General features: G+C 30.9%; 2 protein-coding genes across 4 annotated transcripts; both read right to left on the bottom strand.

Moving 5' to 3' along the window:
- Positions 1–502: 502 nt before the first annotated feature.
- LOC110783280 (lysine histidine transporter 1) lies at positions 503–10887 on the bottom strand. 3 transcript variants are annotated; one of them, XM_021987591.2, is made up of 8 exons: positions 10641–10887; positions 4590–4750; positions 3418–3810; positions 2501–2894; positions 1854–1959; positions 1667–1758; positions 1467–1535; positions 503–965 (listed from the first exon to the last, which is right to left on the bottom strand). In XM_021987591.2, the coding sequence occupies exons 1-8, from the start codon at positions 10677–10679 to the stop codon at positions 867–869; spliced, it is 1353 nt and encodes a 450-aa protein (XP_021843283.1). In that variant the 5' UTR covers positions 10680–10887; the 3' UTR covers positions 503–866. The 3 variants fall into 3 exon arrangements, with proteins under 3 accessions (XP_021843283.1, XP_021843284.2, XP_021843282.1); XM_021987592.2 differs by lacking the exon at positions 10641–10887 and adding an exon at positions 7487–7628; XM_021987590.2 differs by lacking the exon at positions 10641–10887 and adding an exon at positions 5762–5914.
- A 10305-nt stretch (positions 10888–21192) lies between these two features.
- On the bottom strand, positions 21193–23098 carry LOC110783279 (glucan endo-1,3-beta-glucosidase). Its single transcript, XM_021987589.2, has 2 exons — positions 22916–23098; positions 21193–22449 (listed from the first exon to the last, which is right to left on the bottom strand). The coding sequence occupies exons 1-2, from the start codon at positions 23004–23006 to the stop codon at positions 21317–21319; spliced, it is 1224 nt and encodes a 407-aa protein (XP_021843281.1). The 5' UTR covers positions 23007–23098; the 3' UTR covers positions 21193–21316.
- Positions 23099–26169: the final 3071 nt, after the last annotated feature.

Below are 26169 nucleotides of genomic sequence, written 5' to 3'. Positions count from 1 at the left end.
ATGGAGTTGAACTGGACTGAAATTAAGTCCAAAAAAACAGGGCTGTAAGAATAAGGCGACCTTCGCGCAGGGAAACAATAGTACCCCTCCGTTTCTTTTTGTTTGTTACGTATGCCTTTTAGGGTGTTTCACAATGATTGTTACGTGGGGATTCTTTTCTTTTTATAAACTTATTATACTATCATTTTTTGTGTCATCTTTTAATCTTTGTGCTTTTCCATTATTGGCTTATTTTGATAAATAAAACAATCTTATTGGTTGTTGTAATATGGATTGAGGTTTTACTTGGGTTTATTTTTTTAATGAAAAAGAAAAATAATCTTTATTATACGTTAATAAACGTGCAAAATCCAAACGTAACAAACAAAAAGAAACGAAGGGAGTATAACTCAAAAGATGTTCTGGAAATCTGAACGAACTGAAATTAATTCCAAAAGAACAGGGCCTTAGAGTAAGCGTAAGGCGACCTTCGGACAGGGAAACAGTAGTGTAACTCAGGAAATGTTCTGAAAATCTGAAACTGATTCTTTATACTTCAAAATAAGAGTCTAAAACTGTGTAATTAAACTGGCAAAAGAACAAAACAACCCCTTTTTACATGAATTTGTAAATAAATCTGTATCTGTTTGGAAACTCAGAGCAGAAAACCTTTTTCTATATGCACACAACTGACAAAATGAAGAACATAAAACTAGCTGCAGATTCAGAAAATGTATCAGACCCAACTGTACCCTAGCTTAAAAAACTGTATAATTCTGACTGACTATAATAGACGAGCAATTTAGAAGGATTTCATCATCATTTTCGCCATTATCAAATCAAAACCAGAAACTCTGATGCTGTTCTTCAGACTGTAAAAAAGCTTCTTATGAGTAGAATTTGTAGGATCTCGCGTCAATTATGATCTGTCTTAGTCCTCCGATTGGTGCTAACACCATCAGCATAACTCCGAAAACAATGCAAACCTGAAGCATGAACATGAAAACAGTTTAGGCCAATGTTACGAGACGAAAGTTAGACATGATCAAAATCCGGGCCATGCTGGGTCGGGTTTGGGCCCAAAAAGTTCTTCCCATTGTGTCGGGCTGGGACAAAACTTTGGGTTGATTTTTTGTGCCCATAACGGCATAACCCGCTGTTTTGGGCAAAAAATAACACGTTTTTTGGGCCTGGTAGTTTTGAATTGACCAAACGCCCGTCCATTTTTTTTAATAATAGTGTCGGGTCGGGCCAGAATGGGCCTGAAATCCACCAAAAAACCGGTATTTTTGGGGCGGGCTCGAGATGATCAGCTCTAACTAAAATTAACAACAAAGTTGCAAAATCAGTATAGTATAGCTGATTGTCTGATTTGTGCCAAGATGCGGCCCGAAAAAGTTTCCGGACTGAAAATAACCGGAATCGATGAAAATCGGGCTGGACCAGAGCATACTTGATAGCTAGGAGGTAATAAAAGAGTGACATACCCAATTGGCCCACCATGAGAGCCCAAACTTTCTGGGTTTGTGGATAGCAAGCCACATGATGCAAGGAAGCTGCAAATACAAGAGAAGAACATAAAAAACATGAACATTTAACAAATGCAATACACTTCAAAATTGAACTCAAAATGTGAATAATTGAACTCAAAATGTGAATGAATTCATGTTTTTTTAAAAGGACTTACGAAGTATGTAGTTGGGGCGAAGGCAAATCCTCCGAAGAATCCAAGAAGTCCACCAAAGAAAGGGAATGTAATGGCAACAAACATTGTAAATGCTGCAAAAAGAAAATCAAATTATAAACAAGATGAACTAATAGTTACGCGTGTTACTAGTAACGTGATAACAAAATCCGAAGATATTGATACTTACCAACGTAAAGGTTGCGAGAAATAAATCTAAGGTACCAAGTGGGCCTGAAGCTCAACTTCTTCACTAGCACAGTCTCAATCATGTCAAACACGGGCATGGCGTATATCTGAAGAAGCGAAACAATGAAGCTCGAGATCAAAATCGAGGAAATTTATGTAAAAATTATAGTGAGGGTTCATAATACAAGTAACATTGATAAGATTTTAGAAAAGGCTAGATCTTGGACGGTAAAATTCATTTCTTATGCAGGAAAGTAACAGCTAAAGCTATGCTTTTGAAATGAAGTCGTAGATTCATTTCTCACACAGGAATGTAATAGCTAAAGCTATGCTTTTGGAATGAAGTCGCATATTTATTTCTTATGCATGAAAGTAAGAGCTAAAGCTATGCTTTTAAAATAAAGTCGCAAATTCATTTCTTATGCAGCTAAAGCTATGCTTTTAAAATGAAGTCGCAAATTCATTTCTTATGCATGAACGTAAGAGTTAAAGTTATGCTTTTAAAATGAAGTCGTAAATTCCTTTCCCATGCAGGAATGTAATAGCCAAAGCTATGCTTGTGAAATAAAGTCACAAATTCATTTCTTATGCAGGAATGTTAATGTATGTAACAGCTAAAGCTATGCTTTTCGAAGCGCTAAAGATTACCTGATAACTTCCGATGACGTGGATGACGACGAAGATGTTGGCCATACCAATAAGCCATCCAGGTTTCTCAAGAGAAAGAAGGATGTTATCCTTAACACTATTGCCAAAAACCCAGTAACCAATCAAGGCAACAGGGAAATAGCAAATGGCAACGACGATGTATGCGACGATGACACCCTTCCACATCGGTCCCTTGGACGGCTTTTCCGGGGTGGAAGGGATGGTGGCTTGGATCTCGAGCACCACGTTGTGGCCGGCGTAGGCGAATGCCACGTCGCCGAGGGCGTTGAAGAAGCCAAACATCTTGCCTACATCACTACTGTGCCTTGACCCGTATGAAACTTGTGGTTGTACACCTTTGCCTAATGATGCTGCCCATGCAATTGTTGAGTAGCTGCATAATAACATCATAACAAACAAAACACAGTCACTGGTTGAGAAGGTCTTCTATCAGACAGTCTGACCAAATACTTTGTTAAGACTAGATCTGTTCAACAAATGGGACGGGCCGGGTTCGAGCCAAGCCACGAAAAATTCAGCCTATTATGTCAGACTATGCCAAATTTTGGGTCACTTATTGTGTTCAAAACCCGTTATTTGGGGCCATTAATAAGGGGCTTTTCTAGCCATGCCAATTTTAAGTTGCCAAAAAAATAAAATTTGTGCTTGGTTGGGCCCGAAACATGGGCCTAAAATGCCCAAAACCCCCTATTTTGGGTCGGCCTCAATATGATCAGGTCGTTTAAACCAATTAGCAATTATGTGAAACTCGTTAAAACAAGTGAATATTTCCACATATATATGCATATTTACTTTTCTTTAGATTTGCACAGTTTTACTTTTTCTCACATTTCCATATTAAATTGGTTCCCAAACACAATGTTAAAAAATGTACGTTTCAGTATTTGGGCGCGTACCTGAGAGACATGACCGCCGCGGCCAACGAGACACCGGCGATGGAGTTCAAGTTAGGGAGGTGAGACAACACGAAGTGTACGGAGGAGAAGATCATGATAAAGTATGTGGTTTTCATGGGTGCACAACTAGTTTTGTTAGCACAAATAATATCATGGACCTTTTGGAGTGACCTTCCTCCTGTGACCATGTATACAATGTTGACACCAACTTCAACAATAAGTTGTTGTGGCACCACAATCCATAACCCTAGCTTCTCGCCGAACGCGTATTGTCCGAGCTCGTGGTACCGGTCGAACCGCTTTCCGGGCACCATTTCGTGCATCTCCACCATTTGCCATAGGGTGTATAGGGTTATGACCCATGATAGTACTAGGATTACCACTCCTGGTCCCCTGCAAAAAAAATAAAAAAAATAATAAAACATTGTAATTTATGTTACCATTTTGGTGTATAAAAATGCAACATTTCGTCCGTGGTACAAAATAAACATTAAACAACATACAAAAGTGCACCATTTCGTCCATGGTACAAAATAAACAACAGCATAAAATTGTTACAAGATTTAGGGTGTTTGGTTATAAGAGGTTTGGAGGAAAATAAATAAATTAAGGTGATTTAGAGGTTTAGGTATGACCATTTCAAAATACTAATGACAATGTTTTGTTAGGAGAGGTTTATAAGAGAGTTTTGAGATGAAAAAAAGCTAAAATTAAAAAATCTCAATAAATGAAAATTTTCAATTAGATGTTTGAAGAAATGGGTGTAAAATGACAATTTTATCCTATTATTGAATAAATTTAATTACAAACTTTTACTTACCTAGCTACATGGCTACATCATTTTATGGCATTGTCCCTAATGGTAAATTTCCACTTTAAACAACTAACAACTAATGTAGCTATTTCAACCGCCTAATAAAAACAGCTAAATATAACAACTAGCCAAACAGCTAACAACTAACCGCTAATTGTCAAACATACCCATTGTAAGTTTGTAACATGCAGATTTAGGCAATTAATGTACCTTTTTCTTTTTGTTAAAATTGAAAATATCTTCTAAATTGGTGATGAAACAAAACATTAGAATGGCCAATATAGAAAATGGAGTGCATGCGTATTATTATCTAGTCCTTGGATACAAAAAAAATGTTACAAAATTTGTAACAACTTACCATCCTAAGTTAGACATGGCGTACGGAAGACTAAGGACTCCGGCGCCGACCATGGCCGTGACGTTGTGGAAAGCCGAGTACCACCATTTCGCGTTTCTTGAAGAAGTGATCGGTAGCCAATCATCGATCTCCTTTTGTTTCTGCAACTTCGCTTCCACGTCCTGATAAAACATAATTCACGTTAATTAATTAAAGTTCACTCAAAACAACGTCACACTAAACATTCAAAATAACTTTGTTCATGTACCCTTTGCGTAAATATAACACGTTAATTAAGTTCGCTAACTTTAACCATTAATATACTTGAAATTACCATGGGAAAACAATCATATTGGTGAATCAAAATCACAAACAAAGAAATATATTGTCATAAGAACAAGTTACTTATTCCCGTGAATTGATCTTATAAGTTATAATATGATCTTTATGGTAACGGTGGCTTCACGAGGCCAATTAATATTTAATATTTAATATTTAATATTTAATATTTAATATTTAATATTTAATATTTAATATTTAATATTTAATATTTAAAAAATAAATAATTATAGTAGCATTTAAAAATGGAAAATTTTAATTTTGTTAATAAACGGAAATTAGAAATTGACAGCATGAATACAGCTTACACATTGGTGAGTCAAAGTCAACTAATCCTTCTCACATGGAGTAGCCAGGCCACCTATTTAGACAATTTGAATGGACATAATTAAGGATTTGGATTTCCCATTTTACCCTCTTAATCGATATAAATCATATTGAAGGATAACATAATACAATTAATTAGAAATTGATTTTGGTTATGTTTTTGTTCTGCGTAATTCGATTTACCACCTTTGGAGAAAAACGTGATCATCTTAAGTTGACAAAATTCACTTCAACACATGGAAGAAGACCTATTTTTGAAGAAAAAACACGACAATATCTATTTTCTCTTGCTGACGAAGATGGAATACCAATGTGAAATGAAAAATACGACAATCAAACAATGTTCCTAATGACTTGGTTCTCTTCATCTTAGTCTTGTGGATTAAATCAGATCATATTAGAAAAAATAAAAAATACTAACTAGAAAACACACAGACCAGACCAAAAATTAGAAAAATCATATCAAATGGGATAAAGAAATTCACAAATTTTTCAGTAATGTAAAGATGGGAAAAGAAGATATTTACACTGAGACGCCCGTATAAAGTGTTGGGATCAGAAGAAGCCATTATTTTGTGCAAAAATGAACCAAAAAGGTTGGAGATAGATTTGGTGCAGAAATTAAAGCAATTCACACACAACAAAAAAAAAAAAGGTTGGAAACTTCCAAATGATGAACTTTTGGAAGTCTTGTTTTTGTGATGTTTTCATTAGATGACTTTTATAGGATTACTAAAAGTCAACGAGTCAACTTCACACCCTCAAACCTTAACCTTACATTCCTACCATGAACTAGTAGTACACACATAACATTAATTAGTCGATTACAGAGTATTTCATTTGATTTTTCTCGATCTATTTAATAATATTTTATGTGTAAAAGGAAATATATCCTCGTCATTCACTTTAGACTTTTCTCATTATAAGTTTCAAATAAAAAGTCTATCTATGTTGGTCATTGTGTTATTGATCAATATTCCAAAAACAAAAAAAAAAATCAATAAAAATAACTACGGTTGAATAAAATGACCATGAATGATGTATGTAAAGAACTTTGTCCACATGCAAGGTCCTTATAAGTACGTAGTACTCTGTATATTTTAAACAACCAAAAGTGTGTGAGGAGGAGAAAAGAGTAGAGTTCCTTTCACATAATCATGTTACCTAAAATGGCTATAAAATTATAATAAGTAATGTATGGTGTATATATAGAATTTTGTCCACATGTAAGGTCCTTATAATTATAGCCTGTCTAGTTTCACATAGTGAGGAGAAAAAGATAGAGTTCCATTCACATAATCACATTACCTAAAACGGGTATAAAATATACGGAATAATAAGCAATGTACTTGAACAAAATGTTTGACTAGGTTCATGGCTTAAAATCTTTTAATACATTAGCATAAAAATTGATTACTTAGTTTCCAAAAATGAACAACTTTTTTTATCTAATTTAAGGGTGATTATGTAATTGCATAGTTTCCTTAAAAGAATAATTATATCTAATTTTAAGGGTGATTATGTAATTTGAATTATATAATGGTTGGTTAATTTGAATTTCACTAGTAGACAAAAAATGTCACATGGTTGGAAGCTATGATCCGAAATTCATGATCTTAATTTAAGGGTTAGAAATTCATAAATATTGATCAAATTACAAGAGAAAGAAGATTAACCTTATCAAGATTATCAAAGATCGTGCTAAATTAAAATAACAATTTTCTTAACTTCATGCATAAAACAACAATTTAAAATTAGCAATTTTATAATACTCCTTCCCATTTTTTTCGTTATTCCTATTTTAACTCATCAACATGAATCAAACAACACTCACACGAATCAAACAACACCCCACATGCTTCGGATTCGTAATTCAAACAAAAAAATTCACATACTTACTAATTTTATAATTATTTTATTCGTTTCTGAATACTTCTATCGAATTAAACTACGATTTCATACATATTTTAAACCATGAAACGTACAAACGAATGGAACATAACATAACATTCTCCATCAAAGTAATCTAAACATTCAAAACCTCTAGATAATATTCATATTTTAAAATTACTCCATTCGTTTATGATACTCTATTAAATTAAAGTATGATCGATTTCATGCATATAAACACTCAAAACGTCTAAAAACAACATACATTTCGAAATTAATATCTCATAAAATATATTTTATGAAATCATAAAAAAATATCATATTTAAAATTGAGAAAAAGAAAGTAATTGAAGAGAACATACAGTATAATTGGAAGAAGGTTGAGTGCCCATATTCGCCATTGTTGAATAATTAGCAGAAGGAGATTAATTTGTGGGAATCTCCTTCTGTTTTTTTCTTAAGAAAATAATTATAATAATAATAGAATATTATTTATATAATGAGGTGGAATCTTGAAATTTTATCCCTTCTGTCAATGAGTTGTTGTGGATCACTGAATCTTGTGATTCCTTATGATTTTTTACCCTTTATACGTAGTCTTACCTTTAATTACGGAGATACACTATTTTTCGGTTTTACAAGGTCAAATGAATAAAGGTGAAATTCCTATCGGATTAACCCGACCTGGGTTAGCGGGCTAAACACATTAAATGTCGGGGAATAAGTCAAACTATATTATTCGCTAATTATTTTCTTTATTATTATTATTATTATTATTATTATTATTATTATTATTATGAGAAAACACCAAAATGTTACAAGCTTAACAAGCTACAAAGATCAAGTGAACTACAAGAAGTTGGAGGGGAGCCGAGATACAATCTGGGCCCTCACTCCTCTAGCGATGGTGTTTATTATTATTATTATTATTATTATTATTTTTATTATTATTATTATTATTATTTTTACAAGCTTAACAAGCTACAAAGATCAAGTAAACTACAAGAAGTTGGAGAGGAGCCGAGATACAATCTGGGCCCCCACTCCTCTAGCGATGGCGAACCCGATCCTGCTGAATTTTGATTCATGAATTTTGGTAAGGATAGGAGAGTGAAATTAGGTGTTTGAATTTGTGAGGTGTCTTCCATTTTTTACTTTATTTTTAATAAAAGATTTTGTAGGCACAATGGATAAGTATTAGTGTATTTTTAATTTAAATTGAAGGTCTTTTATCCACTTAAAAATTGTTACACCCTCACTATAGTTAGGAAAATGTAGGTTTAAAGATATTTATATTTTATTGGTTTAGGGTTTAAAATCATATTCACTGAAAACATCATACTCCCTCTGTCGTTTTATTTATTCCATTTAATCAGTTTTGGAAGAGTTTACTGTTAAAATGCGGCATGTAAAATGAGACTGAGAAAATAATAGAAAAACTAAATTAATTTCGAAATAGTTAAACTCTAATGGCGATACGAGTATTATATTGTATTATATTTTCGCTTCACTACCTACAAAGTAAAGATTTTCCTCTCACCTTTATGGCCTTATATGGAGTTATGATCACACATATATGTCCAAACTAGTTATAAAGGTTATGTGTACCACGTACCATGGCACCACGTACAAAAGTACAATACTAGACAAAACATCAATATTAAAAACTTTATATTTATGAATATATATTAAAAAAAAAACTCACACTAAGCATTTTAAAACTATGCTTAGATAATTGAACCTTGCAATTATAAAAGTATTAGACAAACTAACTTGTTGCCAATTGAACCAACAAGGTACTTTTCGCCTAATAGTTAAGATTACGGGTCTATATAAAATAGGTCTCGGGTTCAAATCTCTTACCCCCGTTTATAATGTGCATTATCTTTGTAGCTTATTCGCAACATAAAAAAAACTTATTGCCAATTGCCTTTTTTTTTTTGAATTTAGATGTGGAAACCAAGCTTCGAAAGAAAGAAAAAGCTAAAGAATAAAAAAAAAAAAAAAACAAAGGTAGAAAAGTAGCTTAGGCCCTGTTCTGTTCACCTTATTTCCACTTATTTCAGTTCAGATAAGTTCAATTAAGTTCAGATAAGTTCAGATAAGATAAGTTCAGGAAAAATAAGGGTTGTCCAAGTATAATTTATAACTATAATAAGTTTTCATAAGTTCAGATAAGTTCAGATAAGATAAGTTCAGAAAAAATAAGTGAAAATCAGGTGAATAGAACGCAGCCTTAATTAAGGAGGAATATAATAGTCATGGAAACTCGCGGTTTGGCCACGCCTCTAACGTCCTCCTTTATTATACTTTGTATATACCAAACAAGTCTAACCGACTAAAGTCGATAAAACTAATACGAATATGTTGTAAAACTCTTTTATTGACAAGTCAATCTGTAACACGATTTTTCTCATAATACACATGACAAACCTTGATTGCCAATTGCCATCTCATAATACCAAATACTTCACATGGTGGTAAGTTGATATCCTCGTATTTTAAGTCAATTTTCAGCATAATTTTAGGGATATGAAGAGTAGATTATTATTTTCTTGGGAGATTGAAATACTACGTAATTAAATGAGTTAATATTTTAGTTGTATCAACATGACCAAAGGTCGTGCATAGTACTATAGTAGTAAACTAGTATCTTAATTATATAAATTAAAACAATTTAATTTAAAACTGTTACTTGAAAGGAACACCTCAACATATAGTACGTTTGTTACTTTGTCATGTATCATTTTCTTTTAATATAGTTTGAATTTTCTTTTATTTAAAAAACCTCGGTTGAATAAATATCGTATTTCTCTTTTGAATATATACTTATTTGTATATCCCGTATAAATTATTTCTAAACTAAATATCTAATACTACAACATATATATATATATATATATATATATATATATATATATATATATATATATATATAAAAAAATTACATCGACATAAATCAAACGAAATTTCGAAATTAAATAAAATATGGTCCGGTTGACTAGAATTTTCAACCTAAGTAATAAAAAAAAAAACTAATCACACCTATACATATGCACTACTTTCGACCATATTTGATTTGTATGTCACGTTGATAGTGTAACTTAAATTTACAAGTCATAACGTGACCACTAGATAAACACTTATGAACAAGGGTACTAATTAGTTCTCCATCAAAGTCTATAAAGAAGAATGAAAGAACCATTTGCAATTAATGACTATCACTAATAATGAAATGAACTAATGAGGTTCTAACGTAGTGGTTAAAACTGATGACATGTGTACAGTATGACATATCACTGGTTCGAAACATCATTTCCCCGTTTGTAATTTGTATCACCCTTTAATTAGCTTATTGTACTCATTTGCAAAAAAAAAAAAAAAACAAAAAACAAAAAAACAAATAATGGTATGAACAAGAAGTTCATACATAATAAAAAAATATTTCTAATAATAAAATGAAGTCCAAAAAACCAAAACAATAAAGAAAACTTGATGAAGAAGAAGAAAACTTACTGAGTTATTATTAGGTTGAGAAGGAGCTTGAGTACCCATATTAATGGTTTCGAAAGGCCGAAACCGAGCTTAATTAACCGTAAATTAAAGAAGATTAACAAACTTAATCTCAAGCTAATGAATCTCCTTTAGCTTGTGATATTAACAAAGTAAGAAACTATATATTATATAGTTTGAAATAATGTGAATGAAGATGGGGGTTGGAAATGTGATAATATGCTTATATGCTATATATGGGGGCAAAGATGAAGAAAATGAGTTGTGTGTGAAACATTTAATTAATACTAATACAAGTTGGAGGATTATTGTGTTGACGTATATCCCGTTGACTTATAGACTTCTTAACTTCTCTACCTTGCGAAAATTCTACGAAACTAGTTTCCTTGTTTTAAGCTATAACTAGTGTGTGGCCCGAGCGTTGCTCCGGGTTTTACTTTTAGTCTGGTTTACGTTTTCGAAAAATGTGCCCAATTTTAAAAGATTGTATTTTACATTTATATGTGAAAATATGACAAACATTGTAGCTACTCCCTCTGTCTCTTTTTGTTTTTTTACGTATTTCATTTCGGGTGTCTCATTTTGTTCTTTACATTTCTTTTTATATTATCACATAATGTATTAATATTCTATCAGAATTTGTGCCCAAATATTATTTTAACCAATTAAATCTATTAGACATTAAATATTTCTCATTTTCCCAATGTCAGATTTTTGATAAAAGTGAAAACATTATAAATAAACGTAATTTTTCTTGTTTAAATAAAAAAAGTAGAGTAATCTCAATGCACATTAAATAGTCGTTAAATCGCGTGAATAACATCAAACGTAAAAAATCAAAAAGAGACGGAGGGGGTAGTTGAGATGGTAGGAAGTGAAACTTTTAATCCATGAGTTTGATGTTCGATCCTTGCTACATGATGCTTATTAATGGTGACATGGCGTAATACGGAGGGAGTCCACGTGACACATATACGTTTTCACAAACGCCTTTTAATATATTAGTATAGATAATTCAACATTTCTAATACAAAGTATTAATTAATGGTTTTGATGTTGATTTTTAACGCGTTTATTATGCACCCATGTATAAAATTAGAACTTATGTATCGGTATATGTTGGACTAAATTTGGGTAAGGGACACACCTATGTATAAAATTAGAATTTATGTATGAGTATATGTTGGACTCAATTTGGGTAATTAAGTTTGTACGTGTCATTTTTTATTCTTGACTAATTTTGGTATGTTGTTCCTGGTGATTTGGATCGAGTCAAATTCGACTTTGTTTCTAATTCGCTTAATGTGAAAATTTAATGGGTCGGATGTTGATTTTTAGCGCGTCCATACTACACATGTGTATAAAATTAGAACTTACGTATCTCTATTATATAAGTGAAGAGGGGAGGGGTATTTCGGTAACACCACTTTTGGTGTCCCCTAGGATAAGACTAAATTACCCTCTAAAATTCCACAATTAAATTCAATTAAAAAGCTAATTATTTATTGATTTAAAAATCTGATTATTTATTGATTTTAAAAACTGAAAATCAATAACAAATCAGGAAAGTTTTTTGGTGACTACATTCTGGGCAAATCCCCTTACGTATAAAATTTAATGGTCTATATTTGGAGATCTTTGACTTTCTATAAAATTAGAAAAACTATTATGGTATTTATTTTCCATAAGAATGGTAACATATGATTATGTAGAAAAGACTATAAGAGTATAGTTGCACGTAGTATGTACAAGATCTTTGCTTACGCCCATACATCAATATTAAGTAAAAATACAATTTTAAGTTTTTATTAATTTTGTATGCATCGCGTGCATATATGATATATATCTCTATTTTATAAGGGAATTTATGATAAATGGCATTTTGGCCCCCCTATGAAATAGACTATAACGCCCTTAATAAGTTTTAATTTAATTTAATGATAATAATTCTAAAAACTTATAATTAATGTCATACTGTAAAAAATTAAATTTCAATGCACGTGACAACCTAAAGTCAACAACAATTTAATTTAATTCCTATACCAAACATATCAATTATTAAGGCAGTAAAAAAAATTGGAATCCATCCCTTCAATCTTACATTTTTTTAGTACCAAATTAAACTTAGTCTTACCTTTAATCATACCCTAATTTAGAACTTAAGTGTCCACATAAGATATCGATAATACATTTATAAAAATTGTTAAAAAATTTATAAAACGTTAGAATATGCTTGCATATATATCAACTCGGATTTTTAAAAATATCTACACGCATTGCGTGCATAGAATACTAGTCAGTATATGTTGGACTCAATTTGGGTAAGTACCTATGTGTCGTTTTTGGTTCTTGACAAGTTTTAGCATGTTGATTCAGATCGAGTCAGATTCGACCTAAATCGTTTCAAATTAGTTTATTGTGAAAATTAATCAATACCACTCACACATGATAGTATGATACGTCATACATTTCTATTTTCTGTAGAATTTTGTTGTGACTACTTGAAAAAACTAAGATTAGGAGTAATCAGTTACATGTCAGTTTTGTCGAGTCAACTTTTGAACACCTAGACTATCTTAGTTCATTAAATTAAGTTTTGAAATTTAAAACTTAAAAAAATAAAAAATTATTTAGCTTTTTGATTAGTCCATAATATAGTAGATCCGCAAGACTAGTTTGGTTAAGGCTGACCCGTAACTGAAGTTGGTCAACAATATGAGCCTATCAAGTTGGGGTTGAGTCCGTTGACCCGGATTATCTGGCCCAATAATTGTCACAATCCAAGCCTGATATCTAAGTATCTAACCCACTTCTCTCTAACCCATTCACACTGGCTTTTTCAATCGGGTCAAAATTAAAATCAAAGAAAACCGGCAGCTTAATAGATTAATCCAACTATTCAAGGGTATTAACCTTTTGGGGAATGTGTGTCATATGTATGTGAAGCTTTCGGTTGTAATCCCTAAAGCGAAACTTTTGAATTAAATGTACTCCATACTAATTAAAGATGGTATTGAATCGGACCGGCTCGTTCGAAGGCACGATGCAACACGACTTGACATAAGCACAAAGTCATGGGTCGTACGTGGGCTAGTCCGGGCTGCATTTTTGGGGGAAAGCACGAGAAGGCATGACATGACCCGACACAACAAAGCACGTTAAAGTGGATAAAATTACACTTGGGTAAGGTGGCTCCGACCCACCTGACATTTGAGTTTGGATGTGTCTGGGCCGCATTTTTGAAAATTTTGGCGCATCCGTCAGTTAACAAGTGAGATTTGCGTGGATCAGGCCCGTTCAAACTTAAGGCACGTGAGCTCGGGCCAAAGCACTGCCCGCCCACCCAACAACCATCTTTACTTTGTACGCATTATATATCCTTCTAATTCGACAATTCTTAAAATGCACACGATATTCCAAAGGGATTACTCGTAGTTATTTGAGTAACTTTTGACCAAATAAGCATATATTTTATGCAAATCCTATCATTCTCATCTTATTATTACTTTAAATTATATAAATAACATTTTTAGCAACTCTATTTGTTTTGAAAACAAGTCACTCTCAAAGTGTTGTGGTAAAATCGAATTAGGATAAAGATAATAAGTTGATGAAAAAAACTATAAAGGTCTAAAATAAGAAAAGTTTAGTCAACTTTTATGTCATTGTGAATCTGTGATGCATTTTTCTGCACTCTTCCATAAGAGTCTAAAGTAATTTAACTATGACAAACTTAGGCTTTTAAGTTTTAAGTTTTTAATCAATAAGCAATTAAAGTTTAACTCGATCGGTATATAAGGTTCTTAATTATCTTACCATTGAAATAAAAGATAAAGTATGACAATTAAGCTGAGAAAGGAATATTTAATTTGAACACATCTCTTTTTAATTAACCCGTCTAAAGAAGTGGTGGATCTATGTTACTAAGTTTGGTTACGAAATACTATTAATTACTCGTAAACAATACTTTACAATTATGAAATATTTATAATAATATACAATTTATTTGTATTTTGTTATGTGTGATTGAGAAAATATGAGATAGAAATTAAAAATAACAACGTAGAGAAACATTAAATTTATGTAAAAACACAATTGTTTCAAATTATCTAATTAAGCAAGGTGTACGTACAATATAGATTTTTTTATTTTTAACATTTTGATTTTTTCGGGAAAAAATTAAAGAGAAAGTATGTTAGAAGTAGGTTCTCAAAACCTTCGTGAAAACCCTTTCTCTCACTTTAAACTTTGAAAATCCTAAACACGCCGTTATGAAATCAGATTCTAATTATCAAATTTCTACGGATTCAATCTCTGATCCTGCTCCTCCTGATGATGCTCCTTCTGATGATTCCCATGATGGTCTCCCTATCGACCATGCATTGCTTCCTGTGCAAAACATTGAAAATCTTCTTGACCACCATTCAACTTATCCATTCAATTTGCTTGTCGGCCGTACAAAATCAAGAGAATACCAGTTGCCCGTGTAGAGCGACTACCCAACATGGAATAATCTTAATTTCATTTATTATTGTTAAGTACTTGTTAATTTTATTTATTATTTATAATTTGTTTTTTGTTTTTATTTTTCTTTTCTTTCCAAAATTTATCGCAAATAGAGCAGATGATTTATGATTTTGTGAGTTTTTCTTTTGTTTATTATTACTTAAAATTATATAAATAACATTTTTAGCAACTCTATTTGTTTTGAAAACAAGTCACTTTCAAAGTGTTGTGGTAAAATCAAATTAGGATAATGATAATAAGTTGAAAAAAACTATAAAGGTCTAAAATAAGAAAAGCTTAGTCAACTTTTATGTCTTTGTGAATTTGTGATGCATTTTTCTGCACTCTTCGATAAGAGTCTAAAGTAATTTAACTATGACAAACTTAGCCTTTTAAGTTTTAACCAATAAGGAATTAAAGTTTAACTAAATCGGTATAAAAAGTTCTTAATTATCTTACATTGAAATAAAAGATAAAGTATGACAATTAAACTGAGAAAGAAATATTTTGAACACATCTCATCTTAATTAACCGTGAATCAATTGATGTTTATTACTTATTAGCGTTGTTATATATACTTCTTCTACTGGTTACCTACCTGTCTAAAGAAATGGTGGATCTATGTTACTAAATTCGATTACGAAATACTATTAATTACTCGTAAACAATAATTTATAATTAGGAAATATTTATAATAATATATAATTTATTTGTATTTTGTTATATGTGATTGAGAAAATATGAGATAGAAATTAAAAATAACGACGTAGAGAAATATTAAACTTATGTAAAACAAATTTTTTTCAAATTATCAAATTAAATAAGGTGTGCGTTATACTATGTATAATATAGACTTTTTTATTTTCAAAATTTTCACTTTTTCGGGGAAAATTAAAATCACGTTAGAAGTAGCTGATATGACACAAATAATTGGTTTTTTAATACTAATTCATAAATATTTTTACAAAATTTTATTATTTCGGTAATAGTTTCATGTAATAGTTTTATACCTGTTAATTATATTATGTCATTTTGTTTTGTATATTATTACTTCATAAATGATTTTATATATAAATATTATAAATAAATGTTAATTAACATTTGTGAGTAATAAGTAGGGGTGTTCAAAAATACCCGACCCGCTATCCCGCTTCCCCGCTTCAAATTAGCAGGGTATTTTTTAAGAAAAAACAGGAATTCTAGGGGCGGGTACCCGATCCGTTAAAAATTACGGGTATACGGGTCGGGTACGGGTCATAATTTTCTTGTTAGCGGGTACCCGAATACCCGTGAGTTTTTTTTTTTAGTGAAATTTGGGTAGAGGTTGCTACTGTTTCTAGTGTTAGGTTTTCTTTCACTCTCCCCTCTCCTCTCAAACGGCGGCTAACCCCACCCAGTAGATCTTATATGTTGTCAAATGGCGTCGGTCTCCTCTTCTCCACTCAAACGATGCCACATCTCTTCTTCTCTCTTCGGCCTATAATATCCTTCAAGGTGAGCTCTTTGCATAGCAATCTGTTAAATCATGTAAGTAAATTAATAGAGGGAGTCGCATAAGATTTTGTTGATAATTTCATGTATTTTAATGTTACCTTTGTTAATCTTGCCGTCCTTTCTTGTTTCTACCCTTCAATGAAACTAATTTTTGTCCATCAACGACATGGATCAAATTTGTAGCTAGAGTAATGGTATAATAATAGATTATTAGAGTAGTATATTCAATGAATTTAGCAGCACACTTCAAGTATTAGCCTGATTAGTACTTTAGTACTTTTGGATTGTATAATCTAAATATTACTAGTTGTACAATCTGAATATTCAAATTACCACTTGCAGACCATAATCCGAAAATTAAGGACTTGCAGTTATAATATGAATATTAAGGACTCTTAAGAACTTGCAGTGATAATATGAATATAGTACTAACAATTTGTATGAATATAGTACTAACAATTTGTATCAATATGCAGATGTAAGGGATGATGGTAATCTCAAACTATGGCAGTGAAGTAGTGAACCTGTTGATTTTGGAAGTGCTTGTTAAATGTTAAGATGGTGTTATGGTTGTACATAGGAAGTCAGGAATGCTTGTCAAATTTAATGGATGTTTACAATGTTACACTGAGGACTTTCAAATTTTTTTTAAGAAAACAAGCTAAAGTAACTGGGTACCCTGTAACCTGATCCGTAAAAATCGAGTACCCGTTAAGCCGGGTACCCGGTTTTCGCGGGTCGGGTCACGTGGCAATATTTTGACTACCCGCAAGAGCGGGTACCCGTCATTTCAGGTACCCGCTAAGCCGGGTACCCGCTAATGAACACCCCTAGTAATAAGTGATGTCGTAACCTAATATAAATATTCTTGCCTATCAGGATTATTCATTTTGGTGATATGCCTTTATTTTTATTTTTATTTTTGAAGAAATCAACAAATATGGAATTTTTTTGTTAGTTTCTCCACTACAACACTTATTAATGATGCATTTTTGTTGGACAACAAAGAAGTTGGTTGATTATGTGTTATTCAGAAAGAAATGATGATCCTAGTTCTAGTTGGTTGTCCCTTGGTTTATTTAAAGTGGAATAATGTTATTGATAATATAAGTGAAATCAGGTGAACATAGTACATCCTATTTTCTTCTTCTATCATTTCATGCCGCATACTTCGAAAGAGATACCTATTTTGCGAGAAGATAACTATCGGAATGACCAATATAGAGGAGCAACTTTTGCGTTGTATACAATTGAATTCAGGGAGAGAACACCTGTTGCCCGTGTAGAGAGACTATCCAACATGGTAATAATCTTAATTTCATTTATTATTCTTAAGTACTTGTTAATTTTATTTATTGTTTATAATTTTTTTCCCTCCAAAATTTATCGCAAATAGAGCAGAAGATTTATGATTTTGTAAGTTTTCCTTTTGTTTATTATTACTTTAAATTATTATTTCGTAAATAGTTTCAGGTAATAGTTTTATACTTGTTAATTATTTTATGTAATTATTTTATTGTGTATTATTATTTCATAAATGATTTTATTATGTATAAATATTTTAATTAAATGTTAATTAACATTTGTGAGTTATAAGTGACGTCGTTACCTAATATATTAATATTTTGTAAATCGTTTCACATTAACCTAAAATATATATTTGTTTTACAATTCTAGAGCGAGTAAATATACTACTATTACCATGCAAGTTTTCAAGCGGGTAAAAGCCCATTGAATTGCATGTAGTAGCTAATAACATTTTGTTTATGACACTTAATTGCGCATTTAAAAGACATTGACACCTTAATTTGAACAGATCTCAAAATCTTTTTTAAGCAAAATAACAATATAGTGACACCTTAATTTGAACAGATCTCAAAATCTTTTTTAAGCAAAATAACAATGGTTCACCTTTGTTGGTTAATATTTACCCTTACTTTGCTTACAAAGATAATAAGCAAAGTATTACCCTAGAGTATGCTTTATTTAACGCCCACGACCGTGGTGTCCGAGACCGGGTGGCCATCGGACGGTGAAGAATCGGCCACGTCCGATAATGTCGGGACTTACTATAGGAACTTGATCAGTCATGTGAACAAGGAGACTTCGTTAAAACTCGGCCAACCGATTGAGACATACTTGTTCGCAATGTTTGATGAGGATTAGAAAAATGGGGATGAAAATGAGTGTCATTTTGGGCTTTTTAGTCCAAATCAACAGCCCAAATATGGCCAACTCAATCTCAGTTGATCATTTTTCTTGTGATACCTCACCCCTGCCCGACCACTCGAGCATCGTAGAGGAGGGATGTTAAAACTATAATTTAGAAAATTCTAGAAACATGTAATAAAATATCTAGACTATTCTAAAAAAATATCTAAGAGTAGAAAAACCTAGAATTATAAATTTATAAGTAGAATAGTTTAGAGTATTGTAGTCTAGAAAAAAAAATAAAAAATAATGACAACATACTCAATAGGAAAAGCCCAAAAAACATTTTAATCAATCTAGTCCCTTAAATAAATTCTTACATTTTAATCAATCTGTTTATATGCGTTCGGCTCTATCTAACTTATATGTTTCTTATATTCGCACACATCATATTTATATTATAGTTTTTACATGTTATTTTAGGTTTAAATGTAATAGCACAAAACTGTTTTTTATATTCGCACGCATCGCATGTATATAAGATTAGTAGCCAATAAAACAAGAAGAATTTCCAGTAAAGTCAACTTTGTAACTCCATTACTATACTCTAAGATCATCAATATTACCTAATTAATTAACTTCAAACAACTAAAGTCCATTACACTTTCCTAAGTATTTCCAACAGAGGTAAGCCAACTCAATCGTTCGCAATGTTTTATTTGAGACATACTTGTTCGCAATGTTTGGAGTGTGCTTACTGGTATAAGGGGGGAAGGGGTTTTTTGGGTAGATCAAAGTTAGTTGTTTTCAGTTTTTGGGTTGACGGGCTGAAAGTTTTTGGCGTCATTGCCTGTGTCTTTTGTAAAGTTCGGAACTTTGTTATGTTTGTGTAATATAATATAATCTCCTTTCTTGCGTAAAAAAAGATGAGGATCAGAAAATAAGGATGAAACTTAGCGTCATTTTGGGCTTTTTAGTCCAAAACAACAGTCAAAATATGGCCAACACAATTTCAGCCCGTAATACATGTTTAAAAGGCCAAACCCTGGCCCACGACCCCTCACCGCTCGACCGCTCGAGCATTGTAAAGGAGGTAAGTTAGTTCGTAACATGTTGCTAATTATAAAATGTTCTCTTATACTGGATTTGAATTACGCTAAATAAGTTCAGATAAGATAAGCGTTCTTGTATTACTATACCAAAAGAGAATCCAAGTATATTGAAGTAAGGGTACAATTTCTTTTTTTTTTTATTAAAAAAAAAGTTTTTTTTATTTCTAGCTATCTTTATTTATCATTCACATTAACATCTACTAACAAATTTTGTAAAACACCTTTGAGCGAGGTACCAATGAGATCTTGACCTGTATACAAATATACAATAGGTCGCAAAATTAACCATTTATATTTTGTAATTTGTATTCGCACTATAACACCAAGAAAACAAAAATCCGAAACGCCTTTGAATTGAATTGAAGTTAATAGGGAAAATTTGATGTACATTAGCCAAACTATATATTGATGGTCGAACAATAATAAACCAAGATTCAAATACACCCAAGGGGTTCATTGGTTGGGATATCGATGTTGATAAAGGTCGTAAGTTAAGACAACATTTAGTTGTCGCAATCCTGCGTGTCGGATAAATTATACATATGGTCATATGGACTCACGTAGGTCATGCGTCATCAAAATATTTTTACTATCAATGCAATATTTTGTACTACGAAAGTATTTAAATAAGGTAATCGATACAAAGAAGGAAACACATGCGAAGTATTTCCTATACATATCATAATATTTTTTTTAAATAAAAAATTACATTATTCAATTTGTAAATTAGTTTTTCCTACTTTTTTTTGTTTGTAACGTGTATAATAGGTTATATAAGTTAAATATTCTAGTTTTCAATTTAAATCATAACACATAAGCATGTCATGTCATCATTGTGACACGGTTTAAAGGTCCCAAATTACGACCTTTATCAATTTCGCATTGGTTGTACTATCGCACTAATCCGATCGACAATACATATAAGGTGCACCGGCTGTACCGTGCGCCCTTTTTCATTTTCTTATATGTGGAGAGAAAATATAAAAGGACCCACCAATGTGCATAAAAATACGTTTGGGATTTTGCATTTACCCGACGACTATGGCAATTGACTTAGCTATACTAAACCTACACAAATAATTGCTTGGAAGAGAACAAATAGTACTACGTTGTAGCTAGTGCAACGACTAGCCCTACATTGTGTTGCACTACCGTCGTTTTCGTTTTCGTTGTCGTTGTCAATCGGTGTCTCGACTCATTCGAAGATTTGTCACTTACGGCGTGTTTAATAGCTAGGTAGCTAGTAATAAATGGCAGTAATTAATTATACTTAACGCGCGAACAGAATTAACTAACCATTAAGATAAGCCTTATTAGTTATTTATATTGGCAATAAAATATGCTTTAAAAAAAATAATACATATACATTTGTCCTTGTGGCTCATTCGCGAAAAAAAAAAATATACTTTCAAGAAATTAAAAGGCGAGATGGCCGTACTTAGGTTGTTGATCGGGCATAAAAAGCCCGTAAAACCGCTCCGAATCATCATCCCCGGCTTTCTTATCCTCATCAAACATTGCAAATAAGTATGACTCAATCTCTTGACCTTTTGTCAATGGTGTCCCTTCCTTCACATGCTTGATCAAATTCGTGTAGTACGCCTTTGCATTTTCAACTGTTGCCACGTCATCATGTTTTTCCTCCGATTGCGGCGCCGCCGCCGCCGTCTGATAGCGGAGTTGTTGGCCGCCGCCGGACATTATTCTCCCACCATTATTTTTCATCATTGTGGGGTGATGTAATCCACCCTTTGACGGCCACCCGCTCTCGGAGTTCACGGGCGGGCGGGGCGGCTTGATGTTGTTCTTCTTCTGTTTGACATCATACAATAATGAATCCGTGTCCTTTTCGTTACGGGGTGTAACGACTTTTTGTAACGCTATATACACCGCATCATATGTCGCGTCGAATAAATTCTTGTAACCTCGGTTAACCCCATTATAAGTATCATTAAAAGTAATACTATGGTTTTTGAATAGTGCATAATCAAGTTTAATATAACGACGATCACTCACATAAGCAATGTAGGGTTCAATGTTTACCAACAATGGTGAATCATTAGTCGTTAGAAACTCGATTATCGGTGTAATGTACGTCAAGTTACTAAATTCGGCCAAGGACGGTGGATACGATTTTTGTATTAAGCCCGTATCAATCGCCGTGGAAACCTTAATTTGGGTTCCTAACTCGTTCGCATTTAGTGCACACAAAATATTTTGCATCGCTGGTTCGACCCACGAGGCTTCCTTATCGTTCGGTTTGATCTCGTTTCCGACGGCTATGTACTTGATCGTTGTAGCGTATGGGAGGACGTTGGTCCCGACCCAATCGTCGGCGTTCGATTGGTCCGACCCGATACATTGAATGTCTTGGTTTCGGACCCCTAACATGAGTTGGATGTTGGTTCCTTGTAGGGCTTCGAGTGTCGGCAAATCGGGTTCGTAGAGTCTCATTGCCCCTATGTTGTAGTATTTGTAGAGGTTAACCACATCTTCTGCGCATGGTAAGTTGTCTCCCAATCTTCCATAACATACTCCAATTTGTGCCTCTGCATCAATTAAATTATCGTCAGTACAAGTTAATTAGAGCAACTCCAATAGTTAAAAAAGGAACATGTTAAAAAAAACTAAAATATGTGAGCAAGCAGTCAATTATTCGTGCATTAATGACATAAGCAGCTATTAAAATTTTGTAGATGTTTGAGGAGGTAGGTGGAAAGAAGAAAGAGGAAAAAGAAATAAATTATTTAAATTAATTCTTATAGTACGTGAGTTATAAGGTATTGTAGCTCACCAATGTGACAAATTGTAGCTTAAATCAATTGTAGCTAGAAATTTGATGTGACAAACTTAGCTAAATTACCATCTTGTAGCTCACCATTTGGAATTGCTCTTAGAAAACCCTAAGGGTATACACATTATATAATATGATATACACATTATATATGTATATATACAAGATCATACACCAGTATTAAGGTGGCCTTGGACGGAGAATGGAGGGAGAGTATATACCTGTGGAGTGTAGGCCAAGCAATAAAAATGCGACGAAGAGCGGCGAGGTGGCGACCGCCATGGGAGGTTTCCTATGGGTGGCCATAGACATAGTTCAAGAAAAGAAATTGATGGAGTAAAATTGGTCAGAAGCTAGGAAATCAAATACTACAACGTAGTACTATTTACTTTTTGATGCTTGTAACTCCTTTCTTATGTCCCTTTATATAGAGGAGATTATTATTTATTATTATTAGTAGTTATTATTTATTATTTTATTATTTATTATTTATTATTTATTATTTATTATTTATTATTTATTATTTATTATTTATTATTTATTATTTATTATTTATTATTTATTATTTATTATTTATTATTTATTATTTATTATTTATTATTTATTATTTATTATTTATTATTTATTATTTATTATTTATTATTTATTATTTATTATTTATTATTTATTATTTATTATTTATTATTTATTATTTATTATTTATTATTTATTATTTATTATTTATTATTTATTATTTATTATTTATTATTTATTATTTATTACGGAGTATTTATTATTTATTATTTATTATTTATTATTTATTTTTATTATTTATTATTTATTATTATTTTATTATTTATTATTTATTATTTATTATTTATTATTTATTATTTATTATTTATTATTTATTATTTATTATTTATTATTTATTATTTATTATTTATTATTTATTATTTATTATTTATTATTTATTATTTATTATTTATTATTTATTATTTATTATTTATTATTTATTATTTATTATTTATTATTTATTATTTATTATTTATATTATTTATTATTTATTATTTATTATTATTATTTATTATTTAGTATTTATTATTATTATTATTATTATATTATTATTTATTATTTATTATTTATTATTTATTATTTATTATTTATTATTTATTATTTATTATTTATTATTTATATTTATTATTTATTATTATTATTATTATTTATTATTTATTATTTATTATTTATTATTTATTATATTTATTATTTATTATTTATTATTTATTATTATTATTTATTATTATTATTTATTATTTATTATTATTATTTATTATTTATTATTTATTATTTATTATTTATTATTTATTATTTATTATTTATTATTATTATTATTATTTATTATTTATTATTTATTATTTATTATTTATTATTTATTATTTATTATTTATTATTTATTATTATTATTATATTATTATTTATTATTATTTATTATTATTATTTATTATTTATTATTTATATTTATTATTTATTATTTATTATTTATATTTATTATTTATTATTTATTATTTATTATTTATTATTTATTATTTATTATTTATTATTTTATTTATTATTTATTATTTATTATTTATTATTTATTATTTATTATTTATTATTTATTATTTATTATTTATTATTTATTATTTATTATTTATTATTATTATTTATTATTTATTATTTATTATTTATTATTTATTATTATTATTTATTATTTATTATTTATTATTTATTATTATTATTATTATTTATTATTTATTATTTATTATTTATTATTTATATTTATTATTTATTATTTATTATTTATTATTTATTATTTATTATTTATTATTTATTATTTATCATTTATTATTTATTATTTATAATTAGTAATAAGTTCCAATAAGTTCAGATAAGTTCAGATCAAATAAGTTGAACAAAACGCACCCTTAGTATAACACTTTTACAATTTGTTTTTCAATTAAATAAAAGTATCAATAATAGAGCTGATCATCACTGGCCAGGCCCGCTGGCCCGGCCCGACCCGACAATTAGCGGGTTTTGGGCAGCCTATTCCGACTCGGTTTTCGGGCCCGGCCCTGCCCGAATTTTTTTAAAAAAATAGCGGGCTTTGGGCAACGCAAAACAACAATTTTAGTTATAAATTTGGTCCGCCCCGAAAATGGCCCGAAAAGCCCGCTAGTTGTGGTCCGAAATAGCGGGTTTTGGGCACACAAAAGTGGCCCAAACCTTGGCCCAGCCCGACACAATGGGCAGTTTTCTAAACTCTCGACCCGGCCCGAACTCGACCCGGCCCGCATTTTGATCCGGTCTAATCAATAATGCTTAAAGATGTGACATCCTAACAAAATAATTAAACTCTATCTAGTTGACGCAATAATTAATATGATGGTCGTCTATGACTGAGAAAAAAATTGGGAATTATCTTCTTATACAAGGTTTTTTTTTTGGGGGGGCAGAATAATTAAACTCTATCTAGTACAATGTATTGTTACACATTTGCTGTTGCACCAAATTAGTTACAATACGTCAATCTTGAATTGAAAATATAAGGAGGTTCTGGGACTGTTGGCCCGTTGTAAAGGGAAACAAGAAAGATTACGAATAACGTAAAACAAAAACAAGAAATGAAAGATTTTACAGACGGAAGAAAGGAAAGTTTTATTAATCTTGACTGGCCGGATCTTGAGGAGTACATATTACAAAAATACAATTAGGTTATACTCCCTCCGTCCCATAATATAGTGCCTGTTTTCCTAAAATGGTGTCCCTAAATGATGTGCCTATTTCTATTTTAAACCATTAATTTTTACTTTGAAAATTGTATTTTTTGACTTTTATTCAACCCATGTGCTTGATTTTTGTCTTTTTTAGGCCTATTTATTATGTACACACCTTTAATCTCTAATTTCTCTCTCCATAAAAGCCAACTAACATGTACTTTATCTTGAAAGAACAAATAATTATTGTTTTTATTATCAATGTTATACTTTACCTTAATAACCGTGATTTTGGTCAAACGGGCACTATATTATGGGACGGAGAGAGTATGATTAATAGTCTATGTACGATGATTGATAGGTCACAAGTTCAGATCTTTCATCCTTCTACTGGTAATTTTTAATGCCTTATAGCTCATTCACTGAAATATATAAATAAATATTGATTTGGAAATAAAAAGAATCTCGATTTCATTATTGAATCACTACATAAATGTAATTGAATTCTTAAAAACAATGGGTACATCCACTATGAAAAAAAACCTATTACTGAATTTGTACTTTGTAATTAGTCTCTTTATCAATCACACGCACTATTGGTACAAAATTCACGTGAATTTGGAAATTATAAACTCCTTAAAATAAAATAAAATAAAAAGTCACTACTCACTTGTCAATAGCGATAGTGAGATAATTTGAGGATATTTATTTCTTGCATTTGTTATTTTCCTCCTTGTCCTCGA

This window comes from Spinacia oleracea, chromosome 4, assembly GCF_020520425.1.
Source record: "Spinacia oleracea cultivar Varoflay chromosome 4, BTI_SOV_V1, whole genome shotgun sequence".
In the NCBI taxonomy this organism is placed as follows: Eukaryota; Viridiplantae; Streptophyta; class Magnoliopsida; order Caryophyllales; family Amaranthaceae; genus Spinacia; species Spinacia oleracea.
Note: the sequence above shows the minus strand (reverse complement) of the source record. Positions and strands in the feature narration are given on the sequence as shown.